Consider the following 21,927-nt stretch of genomic DNA (forward strand, 5'->3'; position numbering starts at 1 on the left):
GACTACATTTCACTGAAGTTTATTTAATTTACTTGCGTTTAACTAACATAAAAAGTACAAATGTGTTTGTTTCCAAGATTTAATTTATATGACTATTTATTGTGTTTAAACATATAAAATTATATATTTTCTATATAAATATGTATATAATATGAAATCTCTTCTTAATTTATCCAATCTATATGTATTTATTCTATCTTAGGAAGTTTTATTTTGAAACGTGTTTCAACGCCCAAATCCGTATAGTTTTTAATATAAATAAATAAACGATTTTAGCAATAATCAAAGCCTGGATTTTTGAAACAGTTTATTTATTAATATTTGTGTGTTATTTAGTAATGTTATTCTGTTTTTCATATACATATGTACGTAACGTTTAATAGAGTCCAAATATATGTATGTTAAAAATATAAGGAAATCAAATCTATGCGTTAAAAGTAATAAGAAGAACTGATAAATATTATATGTATACATAACCATATTCATCACAGTTATTTATTGAAAAATATATATATATAGTACGTAGTTGAATTATTTTTGTAGTTTTCAATGTTTTTAGATATACGAAAAGTTATAATTTGTCTTTGTGAAGAGAGAAATTGTATCGAGAATTATTTATTACCTTATTTGGACAAATAAGAGAAGTCTTCTTGCCATATATATACATATGTCCGAATTATGCAATCATTTTTATACAACAACGGAAAATAAGGATTGAATATTGCAGTATGTAACGTCTCAGATTAGTAATCCTGAGGTTGCAGGTTCAAGTCCCGGCAGCAGGGCTCAAATTTTTATTTATAAAAAATGCGCTATTATATTGAATATAAATTATGTAACAAAATAATTTTTAATTTATAATATAGATGTCACTGATTTCCTGGTGTTTAATACTTACTTGTATTCATTATAAGTGATTGACTTACCCCGTTGTAACGCATTGGGCTTATGCTGGTTAGGTTATTTTAAAAAATAATAAAATTCGAAAGCTTTTTCATAGCTCATTCAGTAATTCATTTTTGGCCCAACAACCCAAGATGAATTCCCTTCCTCCAAGAATTTCTGCCAGCTCTTCTGGTCCTGTACCAGGTTTCTCCAGTTGGCTCGACATTTCTTATTGTGAGTTCCACCCTAGAAATTAGCTTATGGCACTGATGTATTACCATTGTTTTGAATCTAAAATCTTTATATGTGTATATATCATCTGATTTTATATCACATTTTTCTCAATCCTACCTACTACCGAAATGTCTTCTGAATCTTTCTATGAATGTATGCAAACCGACTTTGTTCTTTAGATGCTTGTGATTTTTGATTAAACTTTAAGCTCAGGACTTCCTCTCTAGCAATTTTTCGCAGTGTCTTTACTGTAAGCAAATAACTGAAACTAACGTATTATTTTTTATACAATTTCTCTCTTTACACATTGGATGTTTCGCTTATAAATATCGTCGATTTAACTCACTTTAGAGTAATACCTATACTTTTATATACGTACGTAATGAATGTATACACATAGCCAATTCTTGCTTGTATGTTTCGTATACTAAAAAAATAATTTAAAACGATTATAACCAGCGTGAAAAGTATTGGAAAAGACAGGATGTATCAGCTTCTTGATGGTGTGCTTGACTATAGGCACGGCTGGAAATAAGACATTGAAAGTTATATAATTTGAACCTTTATGATTGTGATAACGTGTATCGATACTGTAACTGCACTTCAATCGTTAGATATATGTATCGTACGCTTAATATATTGAAAATTATATGTATAAAATTAAAATCTCTTCTATTTTTACATGGTTGTTAAAGACACATTTGAGAATTGATCATCTTGTGGTTTCGTTTATAGTTGTGTCGGTTTTGTCTTGTTATTCGTCCAAACGCCACGAGATCTTATGATTTGTTGTCGTTTAGTCTGTAATTATTTTATATATACGTTCGTTTCGACATAACCTATAAGTTGATTGTGAATTGAGTCACGACTATGCTCATTACTAAAAAAATATATATTATATATAAAATATATACGTTTCTGAAAACTTACTAAAAGTGAATATGTGATAATGTATAAATGTGTAATATTTTTTGTAATTAATCTTTAGATTGATATTAAACGTTTCCTTTTTAATTGATTTTATTTTATTGACAGTTCTGCTGATGTGTATATTTTATGTGGAAATATATAAATTGTCTGTTATATAACTGTGTTTTTCAATCAATCGACGTAGGTACGACAGTTTAATATCATATTGGAAGTATACTCATTTAGTGTTGCTTCTTAAAAAAATAAAATTCTTTAATATATTTTATTATTATTATATGATGAATATCATAACATTATATTGATTTTAAATTTATATACTTGAGATCAGGTACGTTATAATGAACTATAGAAATCCTATTAAATAAATGTAAATTTAATCGTCGTCCAATCTTTGCCTCGTATTTCTTTTGGCACTGTTGTTGATCTTCCGTTTTCTGAACGTGCTCTCCGTAGATTCGTCTTCAGCTATTGAAATCACTTGCTTTTCTTTAAACTGTCTCTCGACGGGCTTCTCAATTACTATTGGAGCATCTACAGTTGCTTTTGTTTGTTGCGGCAATTGAAGATCAATGTCCGATCTAAAAATAATCAATAGAACAGGTGATTTTACTGATTAAATAATTATAACAAAGAAATACTTTGCAAAAGTCTATCTTTAAATATCTGGAAGAAAGATGAATACATCTAGTTGCAGCTTGGTTTTAATTGTGTATTTACTAATTGTTAAATATTGTTTTTTTGGCACAAAAAGTAAACAGCTGTATTTATAGTAATAAGATTTTGACGCCCACAAATAAGAAAGTAGATAATAAGAAAGATTGTAGACTATGTGGCGTGTGCTAGTTTTTAAAAGTAACTAACAAACAATATATTTATAAATAGATGTTGAGTTATTAAATTAAGTTTGAATGAATTGTAAGAAATTAATAACCTGTTCTATTTTTAAAATCAATCATTATGAATAAGTATAATACGCTGCAAACAATTTAAATATGAGTGCTATTTAACAGGGAATTATTTTAAGATATGTGCATTTAAATAAATACTTTGTTCCATAAAACGAATTGTTTGTGCATTTACTTCGGAAAAGGATTCGTTGCGGAGAATTAATCATAAGGTGTTCACTGTTATGATCAACGGCAATGACTAAAAGGTGCTGAAGCAAAAAGTTTGATTTTCATACTGAATTTCGCCTTTACTGACTATAATTTATATTGTAATTTTGATTGTAGTTTATACTCTATGTTATCTACAATATTAATTAAAAGTATTTAACATCAACTTACGCCTGAACAACCGGAGTCCAATCTCCATACAAATTTCCTGATCTTGATAAGTAATCAAATGTTTCTTTTGGTTTGGTAATTTTCGGCTTGTCTGGCATTACAAATTTCTTTTTATTGTTCTTGAAATTTTTTCTGAAAAAATAAATACATCGTGTTAACATTCATTCAGTAAGAAGCTTAAAATTCATTTTTTAGAACTCTTCTCTCGAATTATAAGTATATATTGTTTCATTGAAAATATGCTCTGGTGTGATTTTGAAGGATGTTTTTAATATAAATTTGTTTATTGACATCACTGCTTAGAATCCACGTCAAAAGCAATAAAATCGTGCTGTCGTTGCAGTGCAAACACTCGTATTAAGACTTTTATAATAATATTACGACTTACAATAAGTGAAAATCGAATGAAGCATATCTAAACCGAATTTTGGCCAAAAAATAATTATCACTTCTCAGAAGTCAAAATTCCACATCAAAAGCAATAAAATCGTACTTCACCAAAAAATGCACATTCACTGTAACATTTATACATTGCATGTAAATAAACAATGATAAGTATGTAAATGTATATATTACTACATGTGGAAAAGTTTTAATCATGTAACTTTATTAGCACATGTCAGATAAATTATATTTCCACTGATAAAAATATATATTTACTGGTTTTAATGTTTTGCAAAAATTACATATTTTAAAAAATATTTTTTTTAACATGTATCATGCCACAGAGGCCACCGGTGACCTCCACTAAATTTGATCACAGCGCCGCGTTAGGGCTTCTGAAAACCGCCGGGTCCAGGTCCAATATTTTGGAAGCCCGGCGGGTTTGGGTCCAAAATTATTATAGTATAAATATATGAAAAAACGGTTTAAAATGTTTATTGAAAATAATATGTATGATAAGAAGGAAAAAGAATTTATACTAGTACACAGCTTTTATACATAGGTTATTTAAAAAATATACATTATAAAAATATAATAATTACACATGTTGAAATCAAAAAATATACAAATACGTATGACAAAAAAAAACAATGATAAAGAACATATAAAAATATTTTACACAAGTAATTTTTTTAATTAAGAATTTCCCTTGTAATATTATTTTAAGAATATTAACGCTCTGAGGGACTTATCACCTAATGAAGATCTAATTTTTGTGCAAAAATTAGTAGACACCGAAAATGTTTGTTCGTTATCTGTTGACGTTGGTTTTACTGTGCAAAGCGCGTCGTGGAGCCTCTCAAGATTTAATGTTCGTTTTTTATTTATTTTAAACAAGGAAAATTCTTCCCTTAAACATTTAGCACAGTCGCCAGTGGATCCAACAATATGTTTGTAATCTATTCCAAACGAGTTTAAATGCTTACTAACAGCTTCAAATATATTTGTTGCGGTACAAGATCCTATGATTCTTACAAGTCCAAGATTAAATGAATCATCTGTTGAGGCACCATGAAGAATTATATTAATATATTTTTTCATTCGTGTACTTGTCCATTCATCTAGTGTTAAACTAAAACGCTGATTATTAGTTACCTTCTTCAATAATGTAGAAGTAATTATTGCTTTCATATTTTCATAATGATTATGTACCAGATTCATAACTTCACTTTCGTTTTTCGGCAACTTATAACCTGAGTGTGCAATAGATGTTCGGATAAACTCTGATCTAGTTATTGCTCTTATAGATATGCCGTCCACAGCGACAATTTCTTCTAGGCTTTTTCGTTGAACAAAAGATAATATTGTCTTGGGTTTTTTGATGGAGTTTTCGATCGCAGTATCAGATGTCATATCTCTGTCTCGTTTTCCCTCATTATGTTTCAATAAAGCTGTGTGCTTGAATCTCGGATAGCTATTTTAGTTTTGCATACGTTGCAACTTGCTCCATTCAGTTTGTCTGATGAAGATGGCAACAGTGTGAAATGGTTCCAAACCTTCGAAATTTTCTTGTTCGGCATGGCTATATTAAAAAATAAATAAATAAATTATAAATGATCAGGGTAATACAAGAGCGTAAGGGTGAATAGAAAATTATAAGTATCTTTGTTATATAACACATTTAAAAACTCACTGTTCTACATTTTTATATGTGGCTCTAAATTATTACAATAAATATCTGCGAGTATGTACGTATTTGAAATTTAAACTCGATTACTTAATTTTTACTTTTTACTATTAAGGATACACACCCACAGCGCGACGAACATTCGCCGATAATAGTAATAACACCCCTTTATTTTAAACGCATAAATTAGTCATAAATTTATCTTTCCTCAAATCTTGTGGAATTATAATAGGCAAAAAATAATTTATTGATCAAATTTCAATAACAAGTTTGAAATTCACATTGCGGAAAGCATACTCTCATCTATAATAACGTATTAAATAACTGCTAATGATGCTAATAATTTTCGATTCACACTTACAGTATACAGATATAACGACTTACCTCGATTTATCAATAAGATTGTGTATATTGAAAATACAGAAATGAAAGACAAACGAAACTCGCTGCACGACGGCTCAGAGTAAACTAATAATATTTAAGATTTAAAGCTTCGACTTCACACATCTGTTTTCGATTACCGAATATTTTTCACAACTAATGTTTCACACAAAATTTCTAATACAATAACGCACGAAGGAAGTAATAAAATTAAGGTTCAAAACGACTTACCGAGACTACTTTTTTTACGATTGTTTACAAGGTTACTTCTTCAATGTTTATCCCAAGTAAAGCAAGTAGAAATACTCGCCTAAGCTCGCCGCGCAAAATTTAAACTAACGGAACTTTATTACAAATTAAAATTAATATATAAAATAAAAGGATACCCGACCTGAACCCGGCTGTGTTGATCCCGGGTTTTCATTTCATCGGCAGTCGTTTGGCATTTGAAGTAATATTTCAAATCTATTTCGGCTTATGACAGATTGTGGAAATGTTTAGCGGAATGCAATATTTTTATTCCAATATAGATGGAGACTGGGTAGTTTGACTAATCCCATCCATATCAGCAGGGCAAAAAACGTCTTCATTTCATTCTTGTTAGTAGATGATCAAGAATGTAGTCTGGAGATGATCCAAGAACCTTGCCTTTCAAGCACTTGCGCGGCGTATCGATTTGATTGAATTGCTATCGTTTCGAACATATCGTCCGTTACTAAGAGTGGGAAAAATTCACTAGGCTTCCCATGAAATAACGTCGCTGCAATGTCAGCTTTGATTGCGAATAGACTCACAAATGGTGGCACATTAGTTGATACACCCACAGGATTGAACCACTAATTAGAAACACTACTATCATTATCACTTCTTTCCGTATCACTTTCACTATTTTCTTCTGGCAATAGTAGCCGACGATGGATTATATTACCGATACCAGTAAATGAATCACTATCTTCATCTGATACACAGCTTTCCATATTTAGAGGGGACAAAACTGAAAAATATTTTTAATAAAACTGAATAAAAAATATTTGCAAAAAAATTGATCTATAAAAGATGTAAAAATTACAAACCTATTTTATATATCGAAATCAAGATGTATCCACAAAAAGTACGTATGAGAGCAACGATATTTTTAAAAATATATTGTATATACGCGAATACTTATCCATAAAATATTTCAGAATAGTATACTTATGCAAGTCAGATTGAAATGATAAGTAAAAATGAAAAGTATTCATATTTATACAATTGTCAAAAAACTATCTAAGCCAATAACATTTTAGAAATAATCCTATTGGTTTGTTAGTGAATATTAATAACGCCTCTCTATTCCTGGAAGTAAACAATAAGACAAAATCATATTGGGGTGGTTCTCATGTAAATATGATTATACTAGAGACACATTCTTATTGCTTATTGTATAAAACAAATGTCACCATAAATTAGATACATATATGTATACAACAGAAAAGGGTTTCATTCTTTTCAGTTTACAGATAATTATTATATGATTTCAACAAAGAAGTCTGATGGTCTTGAACTCGCTCTAAATCGCTGGAATAGAATATATTTTTTTCGAAGGGTATTACTATTTGTGACTAAAACAAAGAAGTCGGATGGCCCTCAAATTATTGTATTCTTTGTTATATTTCAGACAAGGATTAGTAATTAAAGATCTTATGTTTCATGACGCAACACATAACAATGGATTTTTGGTATTACCATGCGCATCATAAGATTCCCTATCGAGCTCGACGGTTTACCGTTACATTCTAATTAGAATCCACTACTATTTGCCTCTCAGCCATATACCGTGGGGGTGTTACCCTGCGCTTCTAAAGAAATATTTACCATTTTATTTTTATTATATAATAATGCTTTTTTCTTATAATAAATATAAATATTTTATTGCTTTTGGAAACAACAATAGTAGGAATACATTTAATAATGACTATAATAATTATATTTATTTAAAAAATCGTTAAAATTCTGCACAATTAAAAAAATCAGATACATAAGTAGCAAAATTATGGAATGAAGTTAGTGGTATTGTAGGTTAATCAAATTTATTCATTTAACAATCCAGGACTGACGCCGATCCCCTAGAAATAAAAGTGGGAGTGGTGTCGCGTGCAACGAAGAAAGAGATAAAGCATGCTATTTTGTGTAACGGTACTTCGTCCAGATGACATGGGAATCTTATGAAGCTTACCGTGCGCCATGGGGGTCATCGGTGACCCACGCACTAAATAATATACTATAATAGTTTTTTTTAAAATAAACTATTATTTATCACCCCTATATATAAAAAATAATATACTATATAATTTGTTAAATGGCACAGTGAGTTTTTTTAACAAAATATACTGTGGCACGATACGTGTTAAGGGAAAAGGACACAACAAGGTCACCTGGTGGATTATCTATGCAATAACACACATGGAGCGGGGGGCAATTATTGAATGTCCCTATTACATGTAGTTGTCTGAAATGTAGGTGCGGATTCCTCAATGTCCCCTTGCGAAAGATAAGGCCCAGCCTTGTCTTTTGCCCCTCTAGCACGCAGAATCAAAGTATTGGGAGAGTGTGATTGCCCCGCACCACAGATCTACCAACTTGCATTTCAGAACAGATTCTCGGTAAAAGTATCTACTCTGAAATGCAAAACAATAAAAAAAACAGTATTTATATACCCCTTCTTAGGCGGCTTTGGTGGTTTTCTTTGATTGTTTTGGTGCTGCTGCTTAGTGTTTTTCTCCTTCACCACCAAGTCAGCCAGAGACACGTATCCTTCACTCGGAGGGTCCCACGACGCTTCTGAAAAGGCGACAGGCATGTCACAAAATTGATTTATAAATCCTTCTTATTAATATATGTATATATACAAACCGTTGCTCTCGGTATTCCAGTAATAAACTTGTCCATCCTCAGACCTGGCTTCTTGCCAGGTGGTTTTTTTGCTCGATGTCGGTCCGACGTTTGACGAACTAGCCGAGCTGCAACCACCTGTGTATCTACCTTCGTATTTGTTCTTCTTCGACTCTGCCAACTTTTCATTGATTATCTATAAAAATCGGAGATGTATTTTTAAACCGACTCATAAAATCAAAGTATAAGATTTATTTTTTAGGCACAGTGCCAACGTGACTTTTGTGATATGTTGTGTTTATTTTCGTTACGTGTGGGATATTACGTAATACGCCATTGTTATACCTGCGAGGTAAGATCCGCGTTGCTTTCGATGTCTTTCATGTAAGCGGTCATAGCAACTTTTTCCATTTTGGCCAGCTGCGCGTCCATTTTCGTCTTCTCTTTATGATCTTTGGCGCTTTGTTTGTTGATTGCGGATATTTTCTTGGTGACATTGTCTTTGTGCCTTCTACCATCTTCGTGCAAAGATATTGACTAAAAAATCAATAAAATACATGTCATGAAAAATCAATGAGCGCTCTTAACTAACTAGTAAGAGGAATGGATATTTTAAAATATGAGGGTGATCAAATGAAAACTATATAATGGGAGTACAAATAAGGGCAGGCACATCAATTTATTTTAAATCTTCCGCTGTAACCCGACAGGCGTAAGCCCAATGCGTTACAACGGGGTAAATCTGTACCAACTGGGTGAGTCAATCAGACATAATGAATACCTACAAGTAAGTAGACCTAAGAATTTTATATTATTTACAGTGATTGTAATATCAAAATTATCATTAAACATAATAGTTTTTTTTCTTCATTATTGTTAGTTTGCTAAATCTCATCCATTCACTAATATGGATCAAATCACTCTGCATGTTTTAGAGTTATATATTAGCACTGCATCATTAGCATACAGTTGAGTCTTTCCTGCAAATTTACATACAGTTAAATCATTTATGTATAGATTAAATAATAATGGTCCTAAAATAGAACCCTGTGGAATTCCACACTTCACCACCTTACATTCGCTTTGTGTACTATTTATTACAACTACTTGTTTTCTAATATTTAAATAGCTTTTTAATAAATTTACCATTGGTCCTATTATTCCAATGTTTTAATTTCTCTAATATGTTATGGTTTACTGTGTCAAAAGCTTTTTTCAAGTCTATAAATAATGCTGAAGTTTTATTTTTATCGCTAAAGTTTTGCTGTATTTCATTGATTAAATTAAAAGCTGCATATTTTGTATTCGACTTGTTTCTAAATCCATATTGCAAATATTAAAAATTAATTTATTCTATTGACTATAATTGATTCACATTTTTTTTATATAACTAGTAAATCAGATATAGGGCGATAATTATTAGTGATCTTCTTATCTTCAGCTTTGTATAAAGCAGTTATTTTCTCAATTTTTATTGCTTTTAAAGTGGATTTTTTACTTCTGAGAAGTGATAATTGTTTTTTGCGCTCTTTTGAGTTAAGATATGCTTCATTTGATTCTCACTCATTGTAATATTGTTATACAAAAAGCCTTATAACGTGGATTTTAAACAGGGAGGGGGGGGGGAATGGGGGGGCATTTGCCCCTCCGCTTTGAATGTCATTTAATGAAATACTATGAATCCTAATGAAATTAAAAAAATAAAAAAACGACCACAGAATGGCCAACTTTTGCCCCCCCCCCTCCGCCTGAAAAAAGCTGTAATGAGGTTCCTGAATAAGGCATGTTTGTTGTAAAGCATGTGGCGATTATATATACCTCGCTAAACCGCTTCCAGAAAAACACGAGATAAGGGGTGACTAATCATAAAATTTGCATTCTCGGAAATGTTTCTTTTTCTACACCATACACATGCAATCAATTACATCTTAAGAAGCAAAAAGGTGAAATCCATTGTAATTTATCAACAAATCTTTTTAAGCAGTAGAATACTCATATTGAACGCTAGATTAATAAAACATATTCAAGGTTTTTAATTGAGTCAAATTTCTAGGAAGAACGTAAAGAATTCCGTATTAAATGGCATCTGTTTAAAATTTTGCTGAGTTGCACTCTAGGACCCCGAGAAAAATATTTTTACTTTATTTCACAGTATACATGTTTTTTTTATAAAATCTGAACACAATTAATATGATTGTTTGCATTGATTTATTTAAGTACACTTTATGTATGTATGTACAAATAAGAACTAATCACATTTATTTAGCTAATGTAGTTAATTGTTTATTGTAGTAAATCTTAATCTATACAACACTTGGTATGGACCGTTACTTATCTATATAATTATAATTAAGCGCATGACTTACAATTTTGTTATCGGCTATCCAACATTTACAAAAGTCGCAATACTTTCGATCGTTTGACTTCCAGTAGTCGGCCCTACACAGAAATAAAATAGATTAATGCTCAATTTACACACAATATAATAATAGGAATATCAATACAGACATTTTTACACCATATTCAGCTTCCCACCGCTTCTTATAATGTATATAATAGAATCGTAATGTTTATGCAATGTTTCAACGAAGATAAACCATTGCTCATGCATTAGTATATTAAAAATCATTCAACACACAATATGCAAAAAATAAACGATGAAACATGCTCGAACGTATGTATTTATGTGTGCGATCAGATTAAGTCAGATTTTGGGGTTTAAAATTAGATCTTTGCCGATAAAATATGATCGCATACAAAAATATAAGATGTGCTTTTAAATAAAAATGAATTCAATTCAATAAAAATTTATTGTTTATATTGAAAAATAACAGATGATCGAGTATAACTTTTTTAAGGCAATACAAGTTCATACATATATCATTTTTAATATGCAAAGAACAACAATAATGACATATATGTATTAAAACATTCATATTCATATACATACATATCGTTGGCTTAGTTCAAGTCCCAAATAATTATTTTTTGGTTTTTATATAAGCCAACCATATACATTATCATAATAATAGAATATTCAATAATAACAGGAGTATAATATCTTTAAACATTTCTCTTTAACAAAGAACACCAAAAAATACTATCCGTTAGATATAAATTTGATACACACAGATATTAGATAAAAGGATGACACGATAATATCATTGAATTTGGCTATGCAGGATATGATATGCATATATTAAATAAAAAAAATACTTTCAAGCAAAATAAATAAATAAAATAACACAAACGATACACAATCGACAGTATTTACTTTTAAAATACTAAATATAAATATAAGGATACTTTGACGTCGATTGTGCGTAGGTAGTCCTTTCTGAATAATATTTTTAAAATATCAACATTATCCTATAATTTGAGAATAATTATAATATTTGGTCATTTATACTAATCGCGCTATAATCATTTACATATAGGAAAATAATCATGATCTATATGTAAATATATCACCAAGGCGCGTATTTAAGCTATTATAAAAATATTCGTCGTACAGGATGAGCCAAGAAGGATGATTTAACTTTATCTGTCACATTCTTCTTGGCCTATTTTCCTGCAAAATTTGATCTAATTCTCGAAAAATCAACAAACGGAAGATCTACTCGAAAAATATCATCACTTCTTTGCTTTAAACGGTTCTTAACATTATAATAATTGATTTTGACCCTCCATATTCAGTCTGATTCAACACCGTGCTCGTTAATTCTTTCTTAACAATCAAATAATGGCAACGTTATACATTGTGTGATATACAATATATTTAGATAACATTTTAATTTTCAATTGTATATTATTTATATAAACACATACATAGTGTCTTTAATACAAATATTTCTTTACAATACGATAGAATGTAACATTTAACACAGAAGAAAATGTGCGAGTATTAAAGATATGAACACATTTAATACTATACATTTGCGTGAATGAAATATTATCAATATACCGATACATATATTTATAATCAAAACGGGAATGTGCGATGAAGTGAAGGATTACAGATTTACCGAGTAATGCAAATCAATCCATATTTTGCATCATTTATATTAGAAAAAAAGGTGCCGTTAGATTAAATCTAGAGATATAATTTTGAAATGAATATATTATATTTATTTAAATATATATAAGAAGATCTAATATGATTTAAGATATAAGTATTACACAGCTAGTACTAATAGATTCTAAAATCAATAAAATTGAACACTTCTCAGAAGAACATAACAACTATTTATTTCAATATATTATTATAAGACGATCCAAAAGTTGATATTTTTATTCTTTGAATGAAAATTATGCTAATTGCAAGAGTTTCGATGCAAAATTTGAACAATTCACATTACTTAACAGTATAAAATATTGACACAATAAAGAGTGAAAATTTTAACAAAGCAAACATTGGCACTAGTTTCGTATAATTTTTTTTATATAATATATAAATATATAGATGGTTCATATAACATTTTTCTAAACTAATCAAATATATTTTTTTTAATAAATATAATGTTCAATGATTCGTGTTCGAAAACATTGATAAAACGACTATACTATTTCAGTCTTTGTATGGCACTATAACAGGAGATCAACAATTAATTTTAGCTAGTCCTTTTATATCCAAAATTATCTGAAATTTTAAATGCTAATGGTCCAAATTACAGTTTTACTCTTTTTAAGTATACAAGCGACTATTCAATCAGATTTTTAAGGACTATCGAACTAACAATTCCTCTTCATTAAAAAATAAAATAAAGCTAACAACATATTGGTAACAAAATGGCCGGCATTAAGTGATAACGACAAATTATTAAATAAATAACAACAATGATTAATCAACAAAAAAATAAAATAACACTTAACACTCATATTAACTTATTAAATGACTTTAACATGGAAGTATATTATAAACTCTTTATGCTTTGATTATTTTTAACATTTATGTACGTAAAAATTGACTAGATTTGATCAAATAAAATACATTTAATATTTTGAATGATAATTTTTAAACATTATAGATATTTTATATTATATTCTTTTGGTTTTGAATGTATTTTTAAATATTTTGATTATTGGACAATTTAAAAACACATTATTTCTTCAGGTAACTTGGTAAAAAAATATGTACAATATTTATACACTGCACTAAGAACCCAACTATTTTTTGTGACTATGTCAACTATCATTAGTCTCCAAAACTGTTCACGTTAATCCGTTGATTGTAAATCGAACACTGCATTGGTTTAAAACCGAAGGAAATTCAGACATATTGCCTTTCATGAACTTGCAACTGTGATCGCTGAAAAAACACTGATTTGATTCACATTATGATCACAGCAGATCGGTGAATCAAGGTTCGAATATACAGTAGAAGCAGTGGCCATTTCCTATGAACGAGTTCAAAAAATTTTATGCAATGAATTCTATTATAAAGCTGAACTTAATATTTATGTCTACTGATAAGACACAGGTTCAATAATAGACAAATTTCCTAAAGTTCAAACTATAACAGAAAGTTGTAACAGCAATGCGAATTCTATTTATCAGTTTTCCATCTAATACCAAACTTGGAGATATAATAAAAAAAAATGTTGAAAATTGTATTAGTAAACTCCTATGTTTTCAATGATTGTTTTTTATTGATATTGTCATATAATACTTAACCGATGGATCTGTCATATTCGCTTATGGTAATCCATACGACAAGTAGAATCTACTTTTTTTTGACCTTTGGTTTTTAACTACAGATTCTATATAGAATCTACCCGCCAAAACTATTTTTTTGTGCTGACATCTATGGAATGAGTGTCTGTACTAAATGAAAAAAATATTAGGACTTAATGGACGATTTTTTAAACCAAACTAAACCACCACACCCGTGGTGTATTGTGTCTGATTATTAAGAATAACACTTTACAAGCCAATGAATTAATAATTAAGCGTCTTTTGTTAAGAGCCGATGACGCAAATATGCGTCATTTAATATATAGCATAGCAATTTGTATACCCATTAAAAAATGACAGGAAATACATTTTAAACAAGTAAATTTAAAAAATCTCATACTGACAATAATTATTCAAAGAAGCATTAGGTGATATTTTTTATATGAAATATTTTATTTAGAACTTTTGGTCGTGAAGTTTAATATTTAGTTTTGGGTCTGTGAAATGACTAAAATATATGTCTACATTGATTGTCAATGTATAATGGATAACATTAAAAAATATTGACTTTGATAGATTTTACGAAATAATATATATTTTTTCGAAATAATATATATTTTAAAAGCGGAGAAGTTTCAGTTTTGATAAAAATCAAAGATATATTCTGGAACATCAAGCAAACCAAGGTGCTGGAATTAGAAGTTTTTAAGCATCCATCATATTCGGATTATCACATATTTAAGTCATTGAAAAACTAGCAGTGTTACAGGATAGGAATATGTTTTTCATTTGATTACACATTTTCATTCGATCTCGTACATGCTTAAATATTTTTGAATATGTAATATATATTATTATATTGGATTATTTTTTACACTCCCTATATTATGAGTTCAAAATCTTAAAAAAATTCACTGGGCGGCTGTTTAAAAGTACACATTTTATATGGTAGAAATCATCCAATGGAATTGATCAAATTTTATCTTGTGATTTATTAGTTGATTGCGATTGATTGGTTAAAAACCCTATATCTGCTTAACACATTGCATACCGGGCATTATTTGCGAAAATTAGAAGCTGAATTTAATTTTTTTGAACCATTACCATTTTCTGGTCATATTTTTCAATGGCTGCATAGGAAAGGGTGGATCCGTGCAAGAAGTTTTTGAGTCATTTTTAAAAAGGTACTGTAACTGAGAAGTGGTTAAAAGAAATATGTTTGTCTGTTACATCAAATAAAATGTGAATGTTGCACGGTTGTGTGTAAAGTGTTAAAAATATTTAAATACATTTTTATATTTTTGGTAAGCGATTCACAGTTTTGTGGTAATTGATTTCATTATTACGAATTTATAATATGTGGGATATAATCAAAAGTGCCTTGAACCATATTTTTTTAGCTGAGTTTTGAGCCCCTGGAATTTTAGTCAATATTGGCGATTGGTGCACAAATTTGTGCACACGGTATTCAATGTGTTAATTAGTTATGAACTGAAAACGTGGGTGCAGTATAACAATATTGTACTTTGAAGAATACTTTGTTTTTATGATTTGCATATTCAGAGGCTGCGTTAATTATAAATGTAACAACGAACACAGCCGAGTATGTAATACTGTCGTTAAATATATAAGATAAATATGATCATTTTCATGTAAATATATACTATCAATGACCATAAAGGCATCTGAGGCGAGCACTTACGACGTCTTAGTCATTTTCAGCAGGATAGGATAATGTAGGCTCGGATCGTAATACTCGTTGGTCTCGAGCAACTGCAGATGTCTCTCCCAAATCAAATCGTTGTACCTTTCGACTTTGACGCAGTGGAATCCGAACGATTGGGAAGTGGAGATGAACCGATCTAATGTGTCTCCTCGCTGCGGAGCCATCACGAAGGCCGTGCCTTTGTCGGAGAGATGTATTCGGATGGTTTTGATCAGGTCTTCTCTCACTTCGTCGAAGAACAGACAGTCGGCGACTAAGATTATGTCGTATTGGATCAAGATCTTGTTGTTGGAGATGGACTGCCATTGGAGGACCGAACATGACGCTCTATCTTCTAACGAGTTGTGCTTCAGGATGTATTGGACGTTCTCGATCGATTTTAGATTGCCGTCTGTGACGTTGACGTGCGAGGGTAGTCCGTATTTGGCTAGAATGAGACCGGCCATGCAAGACATTCCTCCGCCTAACTCTAGAACGGTCTTATTTTCGAACGCGTACAAATTGGACGTTATGTAGACGGATAGCGTTTCTTCCGAAGGCCAGATGCAGACGTTGCCGGTGTTGTTGAAGCCCATCAGATCGTTAGCGGTCAGCGAGTTGGACAGACGACGGACGTTGAGCGAGTATTTCTTATCGGTGGTGGAGTATTCGCACCACTGTTCGTCTATGGGGTTCGGCGAGAGGATGCCGAAGGACGCGAACCGCCGGACCGACACTTCCGCGATGTCGTCCACGTCGCTCTTGAGCAGAGCCTTGGCTAGAATGCGCCATCGTTTCCGCGCCACGTTCCTGATGAACTGAGTTTCGTGTTCGGCCGCATGTTCGTTTGGCATTTGGCGTCGGGCTCAGATCATGTCGGAAGTTCGGACGATCGGTGACTGAGGCGCTCCTCGTTAAAGGGACACATCGGGCTATTATTAGTGTCGGGTGTCGGGCGATAAAAATCGGTTCGGTCGCGAGACGTTTGCCAAATTTCGTCGACAGCGCGGCGAGGGAAGCTACTTAACGTCGGTGTAATGTTTAAAATGTATATATAGCGGCGAGCGGCTACTCACATGGCTGCGTCTCTCGGCTGACAGTTGCGCTCGTCGAATCGGCGCGCGGATGTCGGCCCTGACAGACGGAACCGCGGCCATGACCGCTCGGTCCGAGATAAAAATAAACGCCAAACGTTTTTTCACGAAATCGAGCGGCTCGTTGCGTAAAAAATAATATGCGAGGTATAATTCTTTCGTTGTAATATAATATTACTATTATACATAGATATTACTTTGTGGTAAAAAGGGGGATAAACTAAATTGTAATAACTATAGAGGGATCTCACTACTGAGCACCACATACAAAGTATTTTCAAACGTCATAAATAGAAGGCTGAAAAATATGTGAATCAAATACTGGAAGAATATCTATAATAGATCATATTAAAACAATGAGACAGACACTGAAAAAGCCTAAGAATATGATATAACACTGAACCACCTATTTATAGACTTTTAAGATTTATTCTGCAGGAAGCCTAAGCTGCTAAAAGCAAACCATGTGAATTTGTAGACTTCATCAGCACCACTCCCACTTTTTTCCTTCTCTATGTCTTTCACGGCGAAAAATGTCAATAAAATTTTTATTTTATTTTTCACATCGTACACATTACCTTCTAAAAGCTCACTTATTTCCCTTCAAGAGTTTAATCTTTGCAATTTGTTTTTATATTCACAGTTCGTAGGATACCATAAACCATCCCGTTCACGATAAAAATTCATTATTCCACTCCATACTCCAGCATTTTTCAACACAAGAAGAAATTAATACAACACACTCCCATTTGACAGAAAAGGCAAATCAAAAATGAGCCAACGAACGATTGGCCCGGCATCTATACTAGGAGAGGGCCAAGGCCAACCCCTTGATTGACCAAAGCCAATTGCTTCGTTGGCTCTGATTCGCCTCCCGTACACACTAAGCAAATCTCGGCCAACGAAGCTGTTGGTTGTCGTTCGTTGGCTAAAATTTGCTTAGTGTAAACGTGCCTTAAAATTTGTGCAGCATCATGGTGCCCGTGCAGCCAGGAATAATGCTGCTGTAAGTGAAAGTGTGGCCGAAGACCCAGAATTATCGATTCGTCGGCGTTCGCAGCTTTTGCGATTTTCTTGTGGCTCCCTTTGGCGCATTTTATATCTGAACTTGCACCTACACCCGTAAAAAATTTAGATAACACAATAAAAAAAATTAAGATAATTTTTGCCACGTGGAAGACAATTTTACAAAATCGGGCGCAACGTTGAACGTGCAATGTATTGCGTGAAAACTTCACAGGTCGCATTATTTTACATTTTGGTGACGTCAACTGGTCAAGATAACGTATTTTTTGTAAAATTATGCTAAAGTCGTGTCTACCCCGATAAACCTGAAGCTTTGATCACCTGAAAACCAACATATGTTAAGTAATAGCTAGAGATAGCGCCTAGAAATGTACAAAAAGTTATTAAAAATTTTGGGTGGCTCTGGTATGAGCAGCTCCAGAGTTTCCAGCATCCATGACCGGAACGCGTTCCGAAAAAAATAATTTAAGTTTTATTTTATTTTAAGTATGATTAAAAGTTTTTAGTGTAAATATATTTTCAATTAATGGTAAATATATTTCCAATTACCAGTGTTTCGGTATAATAAAAATCATATTTTTTTTTACCTTTTTAGCGTAATTTTATGTTGAAAGTATGATATTACGTGACGATATTTGCAGCAGACAAGATCAGAAGATATAATTTTATCTATAAATTCGCGGAATTCTCTCTGATTTCTACTGAAAACACAAATGTTCAGGTTTAGGAACCCAAGGTGTCATAAAAAAATTTGCAGAACAAGCTTGTTTTTAACAAATAATACTTGTATATATGCGTGTATTTATTTATTGAATAATTTGTAATTTACAAATTACTCCTCAGATCATTGGGTATTTAATTTATATCTGATCTTGTGAATATTAAGTTCAGTTATATTAAATTTGTCTTACTGTAATTTTATCAATGTAAGCTAATAAAACAATCAGCTAATAAAGATTAAAATATTTTATTTAATAAAGATTATCATACTCAATTTAATTCAAAATAAAAATGTACAAGTTACTTTAGTTTGTAAAATATTAATTAAGGACAAACTTTAGCAAATTAAACACAAAAATAATATAAAGTAAGCCACTAATAAGATACACATCGATTTGATGGGGGCAGTAAGAATATAAAAGTTATATGTACTTCTTTAATAAATATAAATATTAAAGGTCATATATAATTTCGTCTTCTTCTTAAAGCGAGATTCTTGTACCAGTTATACAAGAAAAGGATTACAAAAGTAGTGATGCTTCTATTGATTTTAACAGGAATAATACGGGATAATATATTTTATGTTATTTTTAGTGTATGATTTTTATCGGAACATGAATTATAACTGCATTGGAATTATATATTAATATATAATATATTGCGTTCTGAATAAATCTTTATTATGCAAATATTGATTGCACTTTTTTTTACCACTTTTTATAATAATCGTCTAGCGACCGATATTCATGATACTTGGAAAAGCTTGGGAAACCTAATCTAATGTGACAAAGCAAAATTATAATTAAAAAAAATAATTTCGATTTTCCAGATACAATAAAAATAATGAAAAATGTCGTAGGTTCGTATGAAATTCCAACTTATGACTTTGAATTAAAAAAACACAGTATAGGTTGTCACTCACGACAGCCTAGGTAGGAGGTCTAGTGCACGGTTTCGGAGGATATGGTTCTGGCTAAATCCGAAATTTCGCCTATCGACTTGCTCGCTTTCGAGAGACAGGCAATCTACAATGGGCGAAGAAAGGAAGAAGCCAGAGAGCCAACCATGGTCAAGGGTAAGAACGGTGGGACGCCTTGGTCAAAGGGCGCTGGATGCGCAGACTCATCGTGAATCTGAAGGTCCGGAGCAAAAGAAATCGCGGTGAGCTGAACTACCGCTTGACGCAGGCACTCATAGGACACGGTTGTTTCGATTCTTACCTACATAGGATAAGTAAGGAAGCGATCCTTGGGTGAAACCTCTGTTAATAAATTTCTAGAAAAATGTTTAATTTTACACATTTGTAGTAATTAAGTATTTAGCCAGCAGGGGTTCTATACAATATATTAGCAGTTAAAATAAAATTAGTAAAAACTTTAATTTTGAAAATTAAAAATAAATAATAAAAGCACTTATTAATTAATTAGCGCATCATAAAACTAGTAATACTGTGATTAGGTGTTTAAAGTTAGGGAACTGGTTCCCCCCCTTTTTGTCGCTCATGTTTACTAATGCCTAATAATATAACCGTTAAATTAGCCACCTACTACGTCCAACCATTAGGGGACAATCCCTTTTCGCTGTTTATCATCAAACAACATTAATGACACACACACACATAGGCTTTATCCTTACGCATCATGCAAACGAGTTTCGGATCCGAAAATGGCTTTTCAGTTCATTAGTGTTATTACACTGTTTACCCTCCCGCGAACGAATCGTTGATTCATTTTTCGCCCATTGAAAAATAATACGTTCGCTTTATTTCTACAAACCCGTTTGTTTGTCATTAATTATCGCGGAAATTTGTTTCCTGGCACGCGTGCGAAATAAAACATCAGATATGGGCGGAAAATTGCCCGTTATGGTCAGTGTGATTTCAAAAGAAAAAATGTAATGAATTCATAAAAAAACTTTAATTAGGTAATTTTATTTTGACGAGGAGCGCCTAATCAATCATTTTATTTATAAATAAATATAATTTCGCTTTGATTACCGTTTAATATATGTGCGGCTTAATAATAATTATATTTTCAAGCTGTGTTATTCTAGTTTTCAAAGGAGTTCTGGAATTAGCGCCTTCATTGCTTTCTGCGTAAACTCATCCAAATATGAAATACCTTTTTAGATATAATATATTATCAAAAAAAGACATGTACTAAATTTCATCGTTTTTAGTAAGTCCAAAAGACTGAAATAATGCAATTACTTCAAGGCAACAAATTAATGGGTCAGAATTTATTTCATTATTATATTATTTATGGTCAAAATAAATATCAAATGGATAGAATAAAAATATTATACGGCCAGAATAAAAATATAGGACGATCATACGAATTCAAAAAAATTATAACATTTATAAATAAAAATTAGCAATAAATTATTTATTTTTTATGTAAATTTTGTATTGTCCATCATATACCAAGACTACAACATGTATGGTGCTAACGGGCCTAAAATTAACTCTATTGACTTGAGCTTTAATCTCCAATTAATTTATTAAGAGAAGTGTACCTTTACGCGTGACTCAAAACTGATAATACTCACAAAATTTGGCGAAGGTGAGTTTTTTAAAAGCACTCAGAAATGTGTGTATAATTGAAGTTTTTTTGACAAGCCCACGCCTCCTATATTTTTTTTAGATAGGTCCTATCATGATTTATATATTTCTTAAGTAGCAGTTTTAAAGTGGTTCCAAATAACGTATGGTTGTCGCAATACCATCTTTGATTGTAACGACGAAATAAAAGTACTTGTTTTGTTAAGACTTTTAAGAATAAGTACTTTTTCGTTGGCGTTGGAGTGTATCTTTAATTGTACGAGATTTCATTATTATAATTAAAATTATCATCCAGACACAATGACTCAAAAATTCACAGTAAAATGGTCATGTGTTTGTTAAAAATAAATGGCATATTTTTAGTTGTGTATAATTTATTGTATAGAATTTGTTTAACATAATTTTAGTCAAAAGTGCATTAGTCAATGTTACCGCCAACATTTTTGACATTGACATTGACATTGACACTGCAGACGACTGAAAATCTTAAC

General features: G+C 31.3%; 2 protein-coding genes and 1 long non-coding RNA gene across 3 annotated transcripts; all 3 read right to left on the reverse strand.

Moving 5' to 3' along the window:
• Positions 1–2,309: 2,309 nt before the first annotated feature.
• On the reverse strand, positions 2,310–17,218 carry LOC148230341 (WW domain-binding protein 4). Its single transcript, XM_088194528.1, has 7 exons — positions 17,113–17,218; positions 11,025–11,097; positions 9,004–9,195; positions 8,680–8,854; positions 8,484–8,607; positions 3,336–3,467; positions 2,310–2,627 (listed from the first exon to the last, which is right to left on the reverse strand). Coding segments are annotated over exons 1-7 (903 nt in total). The 5' UTR covers positions 17,115–17,218; the 3' UTR covers positions 2,310–2,422.
• On the reverse strand, positions 6,676–7,122 carry LOC148230342 (uncharacterized). The gene is made up of 2 exons (XR_015810987.1): positions 6,861–7,122; positions 6,676–6,781 (listed from the first exon to the last, which is right to left on the reverse strand). It is a non-coding gene; the product is annotated as an uncharacterized LOC148230342 (long non-coding RNA).
• On the reverse strand, positions 15,622–17,039 carry LOC148230343 (calmodulin-lysine N-methyltransferase). The gene has a single exon (XM_088194529.1). It carries the CDS (start codon positions 16,888–16,890, stop codon positions 16,030–16,032), a length of 861 nt encoding a protein of 286 aa, XP_088050655.1. The 5' UTR covers positions 16,891–17,039; the 3' UTR covers positions 15,622–16,029.
• Positions 17,219–21,927: the final 4,709 nt, after the last annotated feature.

This window comes from Plectrocnemia conspersa, unplaced genomic scaffold, assembly GCF_051122295.1.
Source record: "Plectrocnemia conspersa isolate PC_06_02 unplaced genomic scaffold, ASM5112229v1 ptg000010l, whole genome shotgun sequence".
In the NCBI taxonomy this organism is placed as follows: domain Eukaryota; kingdom Metazoa; phylum Arthropoda; class Insecta; order Trichoptera; family Polycentropodidae; genus Plectrocnemia; species Plectrocnemia conspersa.